At 37.1% G+C, this 19725-nt stretch overlaps 1 protein-coding gene across 3 annotated transcripts in view; it reads left to right on the top strand.

Moving 5' to 3' along the window:
* The first annotated feature begins 7683 nt into the window (after window positions 1-7683).
* The window catches only part of RHAG (Rh associated glycoprotein), a 31376-nt gene continuing 19334 nt past the window's right edge, over window positions 7684-19725 (top strand). For 2 of the 3 annotated variants that reach the window (XM_035320663.1, XM_035320662.1), the window contains exons 1-8: window positions 7684-7900; window positions 13484-13667; window positions 14906-15056; window positions 15246-15393; window positions 16173-16336; window positions 17169-17306; window positions 18167-18288; window positions 18930-19015. In XM_035320663.1, coding sequence (XP_035176554.1) covers window positions 7765-7900; window positions 13484-13667; window positions 14906-15056; window positions 15246-15393; window positions 16173-16336; window positions 17169-17306; window positions 18167-18288; window positions 18930-19015 — 1129 coding nt within the window. In that variant the 5' untranslated portion in view covers window positions 7684-7764. Of the gene's footprint in view, window positions 7901-9429; window positions 9436-11561; window positions 11567-13479; window positions 13668-14905; window positions 15057-15245; window positions 15394-16172; window positions 16337-17168; window positions 17307-18166; window positions 18289-18929; window positions 19016-19725 lie in introns of those variants that run through there. The other variant, XM_035320665.1, reaches the window with a different exon arrangement.

Genomic DNA, 19725 nt, shown 5'->3' with positions numbered 1-19725 from the left:
ATTGAAATCAGAGCAGTAGCCTGTCCAGGTGTACTAAAGAAGACTTCTCAAAACACAGATTGATGCTTTGACATTTCTTCATAACACCCTTATCGCAGCAAGCTAGATTTGCAGTTAAAGAACTGGAGCTGGAACATAACTACCAGGAGTCATTTTGCCTAACTTTTTGAATATCTCCTGGAAAGAATACTGGAATAAGTCAGGGCCTGATTCTCAGACTGCTGGAGGTTAATATTTTTCTTTGTTTCAGACACCTGAATGCAGAAAATATGTTCTCTCAAATTAATAATAGATCATGCAGTTAAACAAATTCTGTGTGAATTTCAGGTGGGATTCATCTCACTTAACTTTAAAATTCTGTGAAGTTAGTCCCTTTTACATTTGAGATAAAGTGCAAGAAAGAGATATTGAGAACGGAATGTCATATCACCAACATTTTACATCTGTATTAGGATAAATTTAATTGCTCAAGTAGCTATTTCCCTGATAAAGGGAGCACCAACTTACTAGGATAAATGTAGATATTTACAGTGTAGACATTCGTTTCTGACATGTTGAGCTAGAAGCTAGGAACTCCACATTTTCCCTGTTAATAATACAGGAGATATTATTGCAGAAATCTTACAGGCATTTGAAGTGTGCTAGTATATCTTCTCTTAGTCTTTTCTTGTTATAAATAAAAAGAAAACTTTCAAATTTTCTTTCTAGTTCATTGAACAGAAGGCAGATATGCTGCAGGTGGGTAATTACCCACTTTGACAATGGTTATTTGTCCAGTTCTAAACAGCTGAATCTGGAGTCTCCTTGTGGTCAATAAGAGAAGTGAAAATAGTCCAGAACTTGTAGGATGAAGCATAGGCTTGGAGAAACTTCAGACCATAAAAGAGTCACTGGATGTTTAACATGTACTCAGTTTTCTGTGATAATGTGGGAGGCAGTCCCCTGTAGCTTGAAGCATCTCTGCAGGGGGAAAACCTGGATGTATTAATTATAGAATGACTGCAAGCCTTCAAAGCGATGCTGTAGTAAAATGTTACTTTAGGTTGTATCACACATTCCTAAAAACAGGAGTTTAAATGTTATCTTACAAAACATTGGTGAGAATTGATTTGAACTCCTACTTACAATTCTGGTTATTTCTCATAAGGTGAACTGAACTTGAGCCCAATAAGAAGAGATATTAACATATTCAGGAAAACAGACAGTCTGCAAAATACCAGAGGAAACCAAAGATCCCAGACAATATGCTGGAAGAAAAAAAAAAATAAATAAAAAAGGGGGGGGGGGGGGGGATATGACTGCAGTCTATAGATATCAGAAAGGTAAAGAAAATAAGAGAGACTTGAGCTAATAGGTATTTTTGTCACCAGAAATAGTTATGTACAATGTATGATTAAAATTAGTGCAGAACTAAGCTCCTCAGTGTTAAAACTGGAAAGATCATTAGCAGCATCCCAGCTGACTGAAGAACGACATAAAACTTAACTTCACAAATAGAGGGCAAAACTTTTATGGAGGGGACTTTGTGATAAGCTACCCACAATTCCAGGAAGAGCCCTCGAAGACCTAAAAATTCCGTGTTCCTAAACAGGCAACTGCTGAGTGATGAAAGAGATAGAAAATACAATGATAATAAATAATGTGTTGTGGAAGCAGACACCGTGCTTCTTCCACAGATAAAATTGGCTGGGTGTTCATAAGAAACTAAGTTCTTTAAAAGAACTTAGTGAAGAATTAGGATGGAAAAGTAAAGTGAGTGCAATCATTAGAATGTGAAGGGAGAGAAAGAAACAATGAAGTAAGAGGGATTTCATAAAGATAAAAATGCAGAAAGTTCTCTGGAGACACAAAAATCATAAGAAATATGAATGAACATCCATCTAAACCTAGTATTTAATAACAGCTGTCATTGAGCCACCACCTGACTGTGGGAACCCCGTTTTGTCTCATTTTGTCCCGCCAGTGTACCTATTTCCAATCCTGCTTTTTGTCCTGCCTCCTGAATGGGCCGTTTACACTCCCCCTTTTTTGTATGTATGTATGTATGCACTGTTTGTTTGTTTGTTTGTTTGTTTTTGTAATCAATAAACATAGAGATGGGTGCTTTTGAAAAACAGCAATAATTCAGATCATTTTTACAGAATATTGACCATATTCTGGACCAAATATCACAAACCAAGTTTACACCTTTGAAAGTCAATTTATTCCTGTAGTCTCATACTGACTAAGTGATTGCAGATCTAGCTAAGCAGATCAGTTAAACCAAACAGAATGAAATATTTGTATCCAACCTTATGAGATGTATTTAATGATGGTAATCTTTTATTTTAGATGCACCTGGAAAGTGCCTAAGAAGATCATGGCATCTAACTAGTTGTGGCATGAAAACCTCATATCTACCACAGGTTGGCGTGAGCACTTCAGAGACTGGACTTTTCCACTGACATTATTTTTCCAGATATACCTGTATTTATTTGTTCTCAATTCATTGTAGTACCTCCAGTGCTGGCTTAGCCCGGATGGGGCGTTGTATTTTAGATAGTAAACTGGGTTGCAGTTGTTTATTGAAATATTGCTTGGCCCATTGCAAGGAAATAATAAATTCATCGTGTCAGTTCAATAGCACAGGACTACTTCTGTGTATTTGGTGATTTAGTACCTACTTCCTGGTAACTAAAAAAAAAAAAAAAAAAAAAAAAAAAAGTTATATAAATTAATTATGAAGCTCACAAATCATTTCCTCCATTTGGTCTGCATTCACGCTGCAAACAAAGAAGTCCCTATTTGCCTAGCATTAATGGAACTGAAGAAGGTGTTAGTTGTACACAGGAAGAAAAAAACAATACGCAAGTTTCTCGTAGGAATTTATTTTATGTGCAGACTGTTCCACCTACATTTGAAGCTTGTGCCAAAGTCATACTGACCAGAATTTGTGTATCAGTGTTAACATACGTGCAAAATACATAGTTTATGTTGTTTTCTAACTTTTGGTGTAATTCAAAGCTTAAAACACTCGCTGAGCCATTGAAATCAGATATGGACCGTCTCTCTCTTGACAAATCTTCATGTAGGTCAGACCAATTATTTCATGAATGGCTACTAAAAGGCATCTTGCTGCTGTGCCACTAAGAACATTAAAGCTCAGGCTCTGAGAGGCTGATGCTTATATAAATGATGATAGTACCACACATAGCAGGAGGTCTTCTGGGATCAGCTCCCTGAAGCCTGTTTCCTACGGTCTCAGACTGCAGACACCCTCTCTGGATCTGGCTGCCATGGATGGGCTGTTTTACAAAAGTAGCACTGGGAGCTATATTAGCCAGGGAAATTGGAGCTAGCACATCTTTTCATTGAAGAATATTCCCTAAGCACCCTCTTTGACTCTTCATGCATGCATTGCAATTACTGCTGCAAACTTCGCATTATGTAGCTCACTTAAGATTGCTGTACCGTTTGTGTACTCTGTAAGATTTAGTGGAGAGAGAAGTACTTAACCTTCTCAATGGGAGGGCACAATGAAGTGGCAGAGACAGGAACAGCCCTCTTGCTGAAACAGAAAGCATGCCAAGTTGCTTGTAGTCATCGCTCCAATGATGTAGCCTTTCTGTATAGCAAATTGGGGCAGGTGGGACCTTTGCAGCAATAGCACAGCATCGTACTGAGCAAAACTGCAACCAGTAGGGGAAAAAGGGAAAGAAAAAAAAAAAAAAAAAAGTGAGAATTTATTGAGCTAAAAAGGGTTGATCTAGTTTTCAGTACAACATGAAAATGCAAATCAGAACTGCTATTTACAGGTAATGAAATGGAAAACTTAAAAACACAGAAAAATTGTAAAAATATTGATATGAAAACACAAATTTCCTGGGCCACCAGACAGGGACTATAATGTAGCATGTCACAGTCAATCAAAAAAGATTAATATGCATACTGTTGCAGCTACATCACCTAATGTCTTAGCTTTGTAGATTCATTATTTCTAAAAAGCACTTTTCTTTACCAGTATTCCACATAGGGAAACAGATCCACTCTCATATTTACAAATAGTATCTCAGACTTAAAGCTTTAATCTCATTTACACTGTTTTTCATTTCTTCCTCAGGAAAGAAGATAAAGCTTTAGGGTGTATGTAAAGCATCCACCTTCCTACATTAGTCTTTTATTTATTTATTTATCATCAGAGCAGTACAAACTAGACCTTTTGTAAGGGAGCATGAACCCCTTTATCTCTTAGAAACATCTTTCCTGCAACTTTGGGATATACCTCAACCAAAAGCTTCTGCTTGTGCATTTTATTCCTTCTTCAGCATGCTCTTGCAGTAAAAGTAAAACATTAAACAGTGAATTCAGTGTGATTTTAAATAGGAATAATGAAAACCTATATTTACTTCATCAATAGAGACCCAGTTAATAACTAAATAAATTTTTACTGGCACATTAGTGAGTACAGGAAATCCCTTGTTTTCCCCACACTATATAAAAAATGGGGTTAGGGGCTAGGGGGCTAGTGTGAGTGATATGGATCCAGACCAAACAAATTTATTGTTGTTACCTGGGGAGTCAGAAAAAATCATTTAAATGTCACTTTCCCCTTCCAGGTGAAGGAAACTATTTAAGGACTGCATGTACAAATCTTGTTTATTGAGCTGAGCTTTCAACTTGAGATGGAGTACATGTCAGGAGTTGGACTCTATCATCCTTGAGGGTCTCTTCCAATTCGGGATGTTCTGACCTGTTGTGCTGACTCAAAACATTACAAAAGTTAATGAGTCATTAAGTAACTCTTCTAATGTGACACCACAGAAATGGGATAAATGTTAATGTTCTCAAAAAAAAAAAAAAAAAAAAACTTATTCAGGTCAAAGTTCAGGAGACCAAGAAATATTTTCTGTCACAACATGCAGACAAGATGCACCTTATCCTACCTACCTTTCTGGTCACAATGTCCACAATAAAAGCATGTACCAAGAAGTAGTTTAGAGATTGGCATGCTCTGAATTCATGGTCAAGGTATAAATCCATGCTGATACCTATAGCTTAGACTTCGATAAAATGAAAAGTGTTAAAAAAAAAGTGATAAAAAGTGTTTGAGGAATAAACTTCCTATTTTGTAGGAAGATTACTAAACGTGGATTTTTTCTTGTTCTTTAGGTAAGGATATTGCTCAAACTACTCCTTTATCTCTTGCTTTTATTAATTTGGAATATTGAAAGTTTACCATAACTTTTCACACATTTATATTAAGGTTGTGATATCTCACCATTTTTCTGTCAGACAGAGAAGTAGGATGAAAAACCCAACAGCCATTTAAGACAAATACTCAAAGTTAGTTGGTAGATCCAGACATGCAACAATACTTATCAAAGAACATCCTCACTTATTTCACTTCCATAAGCTGATTGGGCTGAAGCTAATAGGGAGACACAAAGGAATTTTTTAACACTAAAGACTGGCCACTCAAGTTGTTTACATTTCTGATTGCACCATGGAGCAGTTAAATGCACATGTAAGGACTACGGACTTTTAAAATAAGATGTTGTACGTGGCTGTTTCCCATCAACTGGCAAGGCTATGTCAGAAACAAGACAATTATAAATAAATAAATAAATAAATAAATAAATAAATGTGGGAATGATAGAAATGATAGAGACTGCCATTGGCATGACTGTTGCTTCAGCTGTGAAAGAAATCAGGTCATCAAGCAGGATCTACTTTCTCCTGCAAAGTTTCCATTCTAATGTAGGGCTGCAGGATCAAGATTCATTTACTGGGTACAATAAATGAAATAAATATTGAAGTACATAAAAAGTACTTTTCCAAATAAGAATTCAACTAGGAGACTATTCTGCATCCCTGAAATAATTTAATCCTACGTGATGTGGGAATTTAATCCCACATCATGTGGTATTGCTCGCATCATGTGAGGTATTCACAGGGGAAAACATGAGGCAACAAACAATAAGAGATATTCGTGGTTGAACTGTAAGTTAAAAAAAAAAAAAAAAAACTTTACTCGTGATTTTGTTCTCATTTAATCACTTCCTGTGCAAATGAAGACGCTTACAACTCTACAATCAGATGCTGCCGTTTGTTTTATCCTGTGGCACAGCAAGGATGATCAATAGCTTTTTAACAAAGCTCTGCTTCCTCTCTTTGAGCTGTTGAAATTAAATACAGTTGCTAAAAAGGAAAAAATGTGTATATGCTCATTTTAGCTTTGCCACGTAGAAGTTTGATTCCATGATAGACCGGTATGTTCTTCTTGTTGAATAATTTATTTTCAATTCCAAAGCCACAGACATATTTTCAAAGAGAAAATAGAGATAATTTTAAACTTTGTACAGACAATGGTTTAATTTTACCTTTATGCTAGAAATGAGGAAAAACTTCTTTACCGAAAGGGTTGTTAGTCACTGGAATAGGCTGCCCAGGGAAGTGGTCGAGTCACCATCCCCGGAGGTCTTTAAAAGACGTTTAGATGTAGAGCTTAGGGATATGGTTTAGTGGAAGATTTGTTAGCGTTAGGTCAGAGGTTGACTCAGTGATCTTGGAGGTCTCTTCCAACCTAGACTATTCTGTGATTCTGTGATTCTGTGAAATCTGAGCAGTGCCAGGACTTTTATCCTACCCAAGATTACAACACCAGTGACAAGCAGACACAGTCCAGAAATTAGCACAAGCAGGACACCATACCTAAAAATCACCTTGAGCCTACCACCCAGTTTTGTGGGCTGAAGACTGCAAAATAAGTAAATCAACCTCTTTTTCATGAGATAAGTTTTCATGAGATAAATACAATTCAGTTTTGGTCTGTCTCTGAATATGGGATTATCAGAGGCCGAGTTACCAATATCACATCAATAAAATGTTATCCCCAGACCCACAAAATTTTAAGATTCAATACAAAGTTTGACAACCAGTGTGGATCTCAAGGGTAAGTGATCATCCTCTTGTAATTGTAGTGAAATTTAATTAATTCTCTTATTCATGAGACAGTTTTAAAAATGAGCTTTTTAAAACCATGTAAAAAATTTGGTGCAAAAACTTTGGTTGTCTGAACTAAAGAAAATTTTAAAAGCAGTAATTTAAATTGAAAAATAGAACTGTTTTATCAAATTCCTCTTCTTAATATTCTACGGCTAGGGAGATCTTTTATTTCTTTTGAGGAATTATGATTATTTTATTTTTAAACAGCAGTTCACAATGAGAACTTGTGCCCTCTTTATGCATGCTTCATTCAATAGGAAATAGGAACAAGATTCTCTTTGCTCATCTTATCCTATTATAAACAGGTAAGAGATTGTCCGTATATCATATAACGTGAGAAATGATTTACCGTTCCAATGAAAGCTACAGTTTGGAGAAATGACCGACTACAGGAAATACAATTGACTGTTGCTGTGTTCCTCACTAAGTGCAACAAATCAGGCAATGTGAGCTTTTCTTCTAGGCTACTTCCTTTTTAATATATATATAAGACAATAAGAAACATATCTGTTGCTAAATGAGCTGTTTCTCATTACCAACTGAGAAATATGTAAGCCAGCATTTCATACACAGAAATAGCCTTGGAAATAGAAATCGTAATATTGGCCTGTAGTGTTTCCCTCCCATAGTGGGTGTGACGGGTTTTTTGTCTGTCTCTCTCTCTCTCTCTTTTTTTTTTTTTTTTTTTTTTTTCTATATCACCCAGATCCAGTGAATTAGGCAGCTCTGCTGAAGGAGACCGTACTTTATCAGGCTCTTGCAGCCTCTGACTCTCCTGCAATGCCTTCAGCCCTTGACACCAACATGAGGTTCAAGTTCTCGATCCTTGCTCTTCTTCTAGAAGTGGCCGTCATTGTTTTGTTTGGGATATTTGTGGAATATGAAACCAACGGTCCATCCCACATACTGCACCCAAGTAAGTATTGCTGAGATTTATAGAAGTTAGAATTTCTTTACACTAATCCTAACTAAAATTTCTGAATAACTTACAAGACTGACCAACATAGCTTGAAACTAAAGCAATCTTTGGGGCAAACAAGACTTTTTATGAGGTGTGAAAGCAGCAGACTTTAAAGATAAATTCAAACTGAGCATATATAAAATTCTGATAGTAACTAGGGGCTGAGAAGTTAGCTGTTTTGGGAGAGTCCTGAAAATAGTTTTAGTGTTTGCACAGCAAGTTAAAACTGGGAGAAATAAGAATTTCTTCAAACAATTTAAACATTTTCCAGAGATGCATGATGGTGTTTCTTGCCAGTCCTTCAGTTCTGCCTACCTGATTAAATGGTGTAAAATAATAGAATATTTCATTACTATTACCCAGGTTTCAAAAGGCTGTCTTTTCAGAACATGTAAATTGGGCAGCATAGTCATCATCAGTACAAGATAAATTTGCAGAAACTGGACTCCATGGAAGACAATAGTTTTTGTCACAAGGTGGCTAACTCCCTCTCACCTTTCAAAGCACGCCAGTGTCTTGGCTGTGGGCAGTAACAGTTCAGCCTGCATTTTTTTCTGTTGATTTGTTGTTCTGCAAAGGCTCAATGAATTTCAGGGAGAAAGTATTCAGTGTGAGAAGTAGTTGCTGACTTCTTCCATACTCCCTCCCTCTCCTGCAAAATGTTGACCATTGTAAATAAATAGACAAAATAAGTTTGCAGAGGAGCATCCTGTGTCTTGCTTGCAGTAATGAATGTTTGCTGTTCTTCTTTTTGGCTCGGACATCTTAACAAGTTTTAGTCCTCTTAAGAAGGATTATAACGATACAGAAATTCTTGCCTGTATGTAGTAGTCAGTTAATTTTGAATGCATCTCTCTTTTTGTTTCATTCCAAGGGGCCTTTCTGTGACTTTTATGGGGAAGGTGGTCTTGGGGTCACTTTTGGTATGACCCCAAAAATGTATGACCCCATTGGTCATACATTTTATATTCTCATAGCAAACATTGTCCAGTTGAGACAACAGTGAATGCTTGGCATAATTCAGCTCCAGAGGCAAGTCAGCTGATGAACGAGGGACTAATTACTCATATTTTCTATACTGCAATGTAATAGTATCCTTGCTATTAATTTTGTGCATTCAGTTAAATTGCTTTTAGTCATATATATGCTAACAATATGCTAGTAACTTAGCCTATGCCAGAGCTCATTCTCTTTCTGAGGTAACTTGGCTATGTCCACAACTATACCAGAAACCACACTAATAATTTAACAGCAGAGACAATTGTACTGTGGCACAGTTACATAGTTACATACGTATGTGATATTATGTTGTTTTACAAATATATAATTGTTATACAATTGTACTGTAGTACTATTAATATAGCTATTTCCTAAAATGCCTCTCCACCTACTTCTTGTCTGGCTGCCCTCCAAAACAACATAACAACAAATACAGCCCCAGAACTATAGTGCTTTGGGCATCCTGCTAAAATTTAAGAAACCAGAAGGATGTTTTCTTGGTCTATGTTCAGACTCAGATTAAGGTCTATTTACCCTGAAAGAACACAGAAAATTACCTTCTCCAGGCTGAATATCATACCTGCAAGATCTGGTACTAAATTGTTCAGCATTTTCTTGGCATTTGCTTTACCAAGGAAAATGAAGAAAGGTGCCTGGGATCCCTGTGCTTATTCCAGTATTTTAACAGACATCAGTGATCCTTTGCAGTTCTGTAGTACATTTGTTGTTAAACCTCAGATCTTCTGGAGGGAGACTGCCTGTGCCATTGTAACTGTCAGCTATCCAGTTAGGGATAACCTAAAATCTTTTCTAATACCAGTGTCTGTTGTTGCGCCAGGGGAGTTTTAGGTTGGATCTTAGGAAGAACTTCTTTACCGAAAGGGTTGTTAGACACTGGAACGGGCTGCCCAGGGAAGTGGTGGAGTCACCATCCCTGGAGGTCTTTAAAAGACGTTTAGATGTAGAGCTTAGGGATATGGTTTAGTGGGGACTGTTAGTGTTAGGTCAGAGGTTGGACTTGATGATCTTGAGGTCTCTTCCAACCTAGACTATTCTGTGATTCTGTGATTCTGTCTAAGATATGACAGAAAAATTGCCTTGTCTCCCTTTCTGTCTCTCATGCCTCCTGCTCAGGAAGTGTATGTGTTATATCTGCATATGGTCCCCCCAGTTGTCCACACTATTGAACTGCTAGCAAGTTTCTGGAGTGGTTTTGGCCATTTGACCTTGACCTCCTCCTAGGTTTGACATTAAACATAGCATATAGCAGGGACTATTCACAATAGGTTGTACAGGTGGGAACAACCTTTTTTTAGGAGGGAAAAACGTGTAGATGTGAGTTGAGCTATGCCATTTGCCCTTTGGCCAGAGGATAGGTCCCAGGCTGTTCAGTTTACTAGCACAGATATAAACTAAGCAAACACCGTAGACCTAATGTTGGACTTGCAGATGCTAATATAAGAGTAGATAAATCTGATTTACTGTAAACAAGTGGAAGAAAAACAGGCTTCTCCAACACTTGTATTTTCAGTTGTGGACCCTCTTCTAAAACATCCCTATCTGCAAAGTGTGCACAAGAGCATTACTTGCTGAAGGACCTGGCAGAAATTTAATGCTACCATTGTGTAGATGTATTAGGACATATTCTGAATCAGGACTTCCTCTGAGTTCCCAAAATAATGGCTTCAAACGTCTTCCCCCGTTACCCAAAGAGCTCTGAGATGGTAACATCATCTGTACCTCACAGATTTAGTTCCACTTTCCAGGCACCAATTTATACTCTCAGCACTGCAGTGCTGGGCCTGCTTTCATACGCCTTAAATACCTCAGCACCATAAACCCAAGCTATTCAGTATTTTTGGATTCATTCTTTAGAATGATGAAAACAATTGAAGACGACCATAATTTTGCCTTCAGGTGGCTTAGCTGAAATCATTCCCAAAGCATAGCTTTGCATTTTATCTATTTCTGGAGGAAGTCAGTACAGGCATAGTGGATTATATGCACAAATTTAGGTCTGCTGTGCCTGTAGAATGAGAAGACAAGGGGGTGTGATGGTTTAGCAAGTCCTCCTAGACGATTTATTCATTGCTAGCAACCAGCATTTAATGTAATGTGATTGGTCTTTGACATGTGGCTTAAAAAAAAGAATTATACACATCTCTTGTTCAGTATTCTAAGGTTTACTCCTTTCAGCAGAGTAAAATTGCAGTTTAAGTGTAAACTTAGCGGCCACAAGCATCTTTGCATTCAGACTGACCATAATGCAGAGATTTTGCAGTGAAATTAATATGTTGGTCTAGGGCAGCCTTAGCAGAATCATGGGCAGTGGTTTTGTTCAAGATATGCTTGAGTGTTTTTCCCACTCTTGCTCTTCCTGTCTCACAGAGCAGAAGTGACATGGTTTGTTAAACACAACTAGTTCCTGAAACAGCTCATTCCAAATTGTGTTGTTTTCTGCATCATTTCAAATCATTCCAGACTTACTATTCTTTAAAAGAAGGCATAAGATGTAGTTCAGGCACAAGTTATAGGCTATACCAGTTGGAGATCTTTGCTCAGTTTGTGAAATATCTTGCTTCTAATCTTCAGGACTGGGGAAAAAATAATCTTAAAGTGCACTTCAAATGAAAGCTGAGCATGTAGAAGCCTTGTTGAAGGGCTTTGAGAATTAAAAACCTCCATCAAGGTGCTTTTGAAGCCTGTTCTTTTGCTCATGTGTAGTGTCAGGTTACTTAAATATCTTCTACTAATCTAGACATGATTTACTGAGATGTTGTATATATGAATGGGGTTGGTTTGATGAGAGCAATTCACCTGTTTTTCTGTGATGATTATAAGCAGCAGATTGAAAACAAGAACAAATAACATGTTGAATGTTAACAAACCATAATCTCCTCTGGAAGACTGGAAAGACTTGCTAATTATCTTGTGAATATGCATACAATTGACCAAGTTATTCCTTAAGGTTTTCTGGAAAGTCCATGGCATAGTTGGGTTCCAAGAATAAAAAAAGCAGCAATGGTTCGTTTCCAAATGTACCTCTCATTTTGTGTATGAAACTCAAGAGTGATATAAACTGAGAACTGTTGCCGTCATATATCACTTTGATTTATCATGCTAAGAGGTTATTTAATACATGTCCATTTATTTCTGCTAAAGTGAAATAAAAACACTACTTTTGTAAATGCTGCCATGCATCTCCTATAGATTTGCCCTCTAGTTCTGTATGTGTCCATTATCATTAACAAGCATCAACATGCATATAAAGTAATTTTGCAAGAATCAGACAAACAACCTGAACCATTTCTCACACTTGAAGGCATTGATCCCATCGGTTAGTGGCTAAAGGGTCACTCACAGAAAAATATTTTTAAAAATGTGAGAAGGCTTTACAGAGGTTCACAGGCAGAAATCCTTATCGCTTCAAATTAATGAAGTCAGAAAATAAACATGAAAATGTCCAGCCTAAAGAAGAAAGAAAAGGATTGAGCATGTCTGAGAACCACCTGCATTTCTGCACTAATCTCAGATGTGTGTATACCACTGTAAAGGATATTACTGTATGAATGCTTGCATTTCAGTACTAGGTCAAGAGTGGAATATGACTACGCAGTTTTAGTTTATTAAGAATCTCAGGTAACTTACTATACTCGTGGGCCCTCTTTTGGCTAAACGTGGTAATGCATATAGCAAAGCTATAGGAATTTTGAAAGTTCCTAAATGGGAAATGTTACTTCAATCCAAATATTATACTAAAAAGGTCAATGTCTCAAGTTTTCAATATGTTTTCATGTAAGGAACAGCAAAATAGAAATGGAAAGAATAAGTTTATCTCTGAAGAGGTCCTTACCTGGGTTGGGGTGAGGGAGGGGGGGTAGAGAGGAGGAACTCTGGTATGTTCAGTGCTCATTAAATTACATAAATAACTTCAGACTAACTACTTTTTTTTTTTTAAATATCCCTATTGTGGTGAAAAAATTACTTTCTATTTAAAAGCTTAAAAATGATTTTTTATTTTTTTAAAAAAAAAAAAGACATAAAATCATAGTAAATTAAAAGTACCCAAGAAAAGAACTCAATCTGATGTACAGAGCTTTGTTAGGAATCACAAGCATACTTTTGCACTGTGCCAACAAACATTCACACAAACAAAAGTCATGCACATTTTTGGAGTTAGCCAGAACATGCAGGATGTAAAAATCCTTATTTGAGGGGAAAGAGAAATTTTCTGTAAGGACAGGAAGCTGTGATGTTCTGGGCAGCTTCAGGCCCAGGTGACAGTTCTAGGTACATTATATTTGCCACTAGATTGATCTAGTGCTCATTTTATACAGATATAGCAAGCTATAAAATCAATTATTTTCCAAAAACTCAACTCATAGGCTGATCAGCAAAAACAAAAGGGTATGTTGCATTGATGATATGAGTTTAAAACACGTTCTTTTTTTCAATTAAACCTTCCCTAGCTAGATTTGCCCCTTGCTAGATTTGCCCCTTTTGTAATCACTGTATACACAGACAGTTTTTTTCTTTCAGTCTTTCAGGATGTGCATGTGATGATATTTGTTGGATTTGGCTTCCTGATGACCTTTCTGAAGAAATATGGATTCAGCAGTGTTGGTATCAACATGCTCATTGCAGCCTTCGGTCTTCAGTGGGGCACCCTGATGCAAGGATTTTGGCATATGGATGCAGGGAAAATTATTGTTCGTATTGATAGGTACATATGAATTTTCCTATAATTTCATTTCTATCCCTTAAGACATGAAAAGAAGCCATAAAACTATAACATCTGTGAGATCAGTCTTCTAAGCTCACTAAAATGTGGTAGAGCATCACTAGCCACCTCTCAACATTCATCTCCCAAGGGGCAACACCTGCTGCATTGAGCCAAGGGAGCATGGGATGAACTTTGAACTGCTAAGTTTTATTTGAAACATAAGCCATATAGAGAGACTGTTTTGAATCTGTGGAGCTGTGCAAGCTGGGAAATTTTCAGCAGTAGTACAGTACCACAAGCTCTCCAGCTCCCTCCTGCATTCAGCAGGAGCAAAAGGATCTGTCCTTTCAGGAAACATGGGGCCACAAAGGAAAGGCTGGCACAATGTGTCAGTCTGCACATGAGGTTTTCTCCTACTTATGGAGGAATTATTTGCACAAACATCATACTCTAGTAGGCTTTGGACCCCAGCCATAGAATAAGAGATTTCACAAGTAACACCTCTAAACACTTTTAATCCTTCTTCCACTCATGTCTTGTTTCTACCGAGGTCTCAGAGTGTTTTCCACATCTGCAGTTCTGATTTCTGAAAAAACTTGTACACAATTTTAAAAGAAACTTCATACAAAAATTACTGAGGCATAAGCTGAAATAATATGAATAGCTCCTTGATACTTTCAATTAGGCGTTTGATGAAAGACTCATAGTTAGAGCTGGAAGTTTTGGTCAATATGTGTTTTTATTTATCTCTATCATTCTCCATAACCTGTTAACACTGGTCCTTCCTGACAGTTAAAGCAAACATGATGCAAAGTGTCAGAAAGACCTGCCAAGCTCTTGAAATGAGCTAAAGTGTCTGACCAAAACTAAGAGTTCCCTCTTGTCTTTGAAGTTCAAGTAACAGTCAGACCTGGAAATATCCCTGCATATCTTCAATACACACATGTTCTGAATTTTCATTGTAATTTCAAACAGCTGAGCACATGTATGGTATAAGCAGGAGGTAACTTCCCACATTTTTTCCTCAGTCATCTGTAAGAGGACAAAACCCCTCTAGGAAATTTTAATTTACTTTTTATTCACAAAGATGACCTCGATGACTTCATGTTTGAACAGTTACAGCTCTAACATTTAGAGATATAACAAGTTTGAATACAGATTATTTCAGGTTCACATTAAACTGATTTTCCTTTCTGCCTTTCTTGTTTGTTTGTTTTTATTTGTTTTTTTAACTTCAGCATGATAAATGCAGACTTCAGTACAGCAACTGCTTTGATTTCATTTGGAGCACTCCTGGGGAAAACAAGCCCTGTTCAGATGCTGATCTTGACAGTTCTGGAGATCACAATTTTTGCATGCAATGAACATCTAGTCACAGGGATATTTAAGGTACAAATATTTAGCAGTAACTGTTTTCTGTTTAAAAGATTATTTCACTTTGTAACACTTCCAGTTTGTATGTTCTTGTTTCTACCATAGAAAATAAGCTCTATTAAAGTCATGCAGACTTCTCCTTCATCAAATCCTCATCTTTTTGTTGTATAAATTTCTTGGTATTATTTTGGGTCCCTGATACAGGCCACAGATGTTGGAGCCTCAATGACTATCCATGCTTTTGGAGCTTATTTTGGTTTAGCTGCAAGCCTCGTCTTACATCGTCCTGGTTTGAAAAACAAGCATGAAAATGAAGAATCTACCTATCACTCCGACATATTTGCCATGATTGGTAAGTAAAAGAAGCACAGGGAAGTAATAGCAAAAACTGATCAGTTTTCCATACCTTTTTTATCCCTGTGTTTTAATAATTGCCTATTATTACCTAGCATTCATTTTCTTAAGTATACTCCTAGAAGTATAGTCGAAACATAGTTTTTGTTGATTTTTTGTTTTTTTTTCTGACGTGCAGTTTTCAGGGAAACACATATTTTTCTTTTCTTTCCTAAGAAGATCAAATTAAAGATGAATGCTCACTGTGCATTAGCAGTGACTCCCTTTTTTTGTGAAATCTTCTGTTATAAGCAACATTTCCATAGAAATAGGCCATAATTAATGAAAGTATTGAGAGCTCTGCTCTGTCCCTATGCCCATATGGTTTGCTGAACAGGACAGTCATCTATCTGTGCATGAGATCTGTTCACAGATCAATTTATCCACTAAAACTATCAGTTAAATCAATAAATGAAAAGAAGAATTATATATGAACTCTTTTGCTAATACATCATATTCTTTCATTTTTACAGTGATTTTGAGTTCTAACAGCATGTGGAGCATGACAAAGGGTTACAACAGTCTTCCAGTAAGATTCATCAAATGTCAAAATCCCAGCTGCCAGTGTCAAATGCATCTGCATTTACTGTTATTTCTTCCAGCATCTTGGTTGTTTCATATTTCTTATTGACCATCTCCCTTGTTTCTTGTAGCTAGTTCTGTTGTGTTGGATCTTCCACAGGGAAATGCCCCTTGTGACTGAATAGTCTTTATTTTGTGTTGGTTATGTCCATCCAGGTACCCTGTTCCTTTGGATTTTTTGGCCCACTTTTAACTCCGCCATTGCAGCTCAAGATGACATGACTAAAGCAATTGTGAACACTTACTACTCCTTGGCTGCAAGTACTGTCGTAACGTTTGCCCTCTCCAGCCTGGTGGATCAAAGAGGCAAATTCAGCATGGTAAGCGTCACACCACAATCTGTCACCCCTCTGCAAGTCTCCCCTCTACAATAAGGATAATTAGGATGGTTCGCAACTGTTTAGAGCTATTATCCTTCTAATAGCTACAATGTCAGATTGGACCCTGAGTCAACACACCCTGCTTTAGGCATGTGATCTGGTTTGTCAGTGGGATCACCACATCTGACGAGTAGAAAGCTCTTAGACATCATCATGATGGTCCCACTCCCTTGTTCTCTCTTGGCCATAGAACCTGCTAGACCATAGAGACTTTGGTTCAACATTCAGGTGGACTTTTGTGTCTTATTCCAAAGACAATCCTATATGGGTTATTGTTTTGCAATAGGCAAAACAGGTCTCTCAATGTATTCCCTCACAATCTCGTAGTGCAGCTGCACAACCGGGAAAACAAAACTAGGTTGGTGTTGCCAGGGTCCCTTATTTTTGTTACCTTACCGTAAAATTCAGCCCTAGGTTTTCACCCAGTTCTTTCAAGCAGTTGCAGTGCTCATCTAAGCCCAATGTGAGCTGGCCCAGTTCAATAACCCAATATTTTCATCTGTTGATGTAGGATGCAATTTTCGCTGGCTTAACCTGGTTTCCTGATAGGTCAAATGACTTTTAGTGACTTTTCAAATGATGGACTATATTACACTTACCCCAGTTAAACCGGCTTAGAGCAGCTTTGAACCAACACTCTCAGTATGTAACAGGGATATCCATTTTAAATTCCTGCTTGTTCTTCATTGGAAAAATCCTTTGCAAGTCATTCAGCCCCAAAACAAGCCTCTATTCAATGCCTAGCATCTCCACTTCTATATAATCTGTGCAGGTTCTTGTTCAAAACGCCACCCTGGCAGGAGGAGTAGCAGTGGGTACCTGTGCAGACCTGTTAATCCACCCTTTTGCTGCTATGTGCATTGGGGCAATTGCTGCGATTATCTCTGTCCTCGGATTCCATTTCCTGACTGTGAGTACCTAGGACCTTCCTCTGCTCTCATTTATTTACTACTTCAATGACTACTGAAACTCCCATCATTTACTAGAAAGTTTAGAAACTGGCTGATACACTACAGAAAGTAAGTTATAGTCAACTAATATTTTGAAGTGGGTGTAACTTAAATACATGTTTATGAGATAACTTCATTCCATCATCTAGCTAAAAACATAGAAAGATTACATAAATATCAGAGTTCATTAAAGCTAGGATTTCTGTTCAAAGGAGCTGCTTGAATTATGCTCCAAGCCCATGTTTCATGAATAACCTCCCCCAGAAGAACTGTATTTCATATCAGCGAAGTAGTACTAATTAAATTTCAGTCTTTTAAAGTATCTAAATAGTTCTGTAACTGAAAATACTTTTGAAGTACAAAATAGAAGTGTTTCTTATGTAAAACAAAATATTCTGACTAACACTCTCTAAACTGGCATTTCATACTGGAGAAACATTCTGGAAGAAAATACCTGACTAGCAGACTTAAACCAGGTACATATGCATTACATAGCCACTGCTGTCAACCTTTGCTGCAGTGGCTGAAAAGATTGGGAATATCAGTGAGGTTTAATGTGTTCTATTTGTGCTGGTTACTTGAGTATGTGTACCTTTATCTGTACTCACCTGATTTTTTTTCTCCAAATATAACATCACAATCAATGAGAAGTTATCAGGTGTTAAAGCTAAACTTTGTGTACATTAAATAGGTTACATTGTTTCTTGTTCTATGTTACTTTCTTATATCATTCTAAATATCTGATGACATTTCTAATATCATTCTAGAGATAATGGAGACTATAAACTCACGATAAACTTTATTATTCCCCTCATTTTAGCCTGTTTTGGCATCCAAGCTGAACATTCATGATACCTGTGGAGTCCATAATTTACATGGTTTACCTGGAATACTGGGAGGTATTGCAGGCATCGTAGTAACAGCGATACAAAGTAAAAGTGGGTAAGCTATAGAAAGAAGAAAGAATTTCATTTTAGTGAAGCTTTATTCTAATATTTCATTTTCCTTGGATCTAATTATGACATATTTTCAGCAAATGCACCTTTGATTTGATGCTGGACATGGTGTTCTGTTTTAATTAGAACTCTTCTTGATATCCTGCCTTTAACATACAGTTTATATGCAAAGCTTGTTCCACAATAAAAGCTCAAATAAAAATTCTAACGGTCATTAAAGAAACACCATCCAAAAGTAGAAAAGTCATTACCATGCTTCTACAATTGTAATTCAGGCAACTGTAAGATTTCCTAGAAAACCCCAACTGGCAAAACAGGCCATCTCCATTCTCTTAAAAAGACCACAAGAAGATGGAAAAGAGGTCTTTTTGACAAAGGGTAACATTTTACAAAATCTTAGAAGATATTCATAGCCTTTTCAAAGAACTAACTATGCTTAAATTGTAGCCTAAACCAAAACCAAAACATATGCAGTCCCATATTGTTTTGTCTTGGCCACAGCAATGACAGATATCTTCCTATGAGTCATCCTATCGAGCAGAGAGCAAACAGAAAGTTGTAAAATCAAATCTCAGCCTCAAAGTTTAACAGTTGATTGTTGATGGTTTGCTTTTCTGTCCTTTCTAGGAAAGGTGTCCTGCATACCCCTGGCATGCAGGCTGCTGCCCTAGGCAGTACAATTGGAATTGCACTGGTTGGCGGTGCATTGACAGGTCAGTACAACACATACAATGATTGACATATGTGACATTAGAAGTGTGCTTATGGAGAATTTCAATCTATCAATAATTTAACTAGAAAAACAGAAAATAGAAAAATATAAATACTTCATGATAGTGCACTAGCAGAAGCTTAAATATGGAAAAGGCAGTTTTCCAATCAGTCTTCAAATAAAGCCAAGATCTCTTATCTTATACATGATTCAAATATATTGGGTAGTATATAGAAATCAAAATTATTATTCTGGATGAAGTTCTGTTCTATATTCAGAAACTTCAGATTCTGAGCAGAAACTAGGTTGAGATTAAGACATCTACCTTTAGGTGTCACATGTTCCTATGCGATTCTGTTATTTATACATAGGTGTTGTGTTATGTGAGATGCCACAGGGTCTCTGAGACATCTATGGTGGACTGGTAAATATGACACCGGATTTACAGGAGATATATGTCTGTCCCAGGCCCAGAGGGAACTCAATGGATACTAGATTTCTGCATGTACTTCCAGTCCCTTCTACCTTATATACGGCGAAGAATCAGCTGAAATAATTTAGTGGTTTATTTTAGCTAAATATTGGTAACTAAACCACTGTAAGATACTTCATCCTAAAGCTGGACAGCGGTGGCTTCCTTAGTCTAATGTAGAACCTATGCAGATGTGTAGCCTGTGTGAAGTATTTATAGCCTTCTGATCTCAGGAGCTA

This window comes from Oxyura jamaicensis, chromosome 3 (genome assembly GCF_011077185.1).
Source record: "Oxyura jamaicensis isolate SHBP4307 breed ruddy duck chromosome 3, BPBGC_Ojam_1.0, whole genome shotgun sequence".
Classification (NCBI taxonomy): domain Eukaryota; kingdom Metazoa; phylum Chordata; class Aves; order Anseriformes; family Anatidae; genus Oxyura; species Oxyura jamaicensis.
The sequence above is the reverse complement of the archived record's forward strand: the minus strand, read 5'-3'. Positions and strand labels throughout refer to the sequence as shown.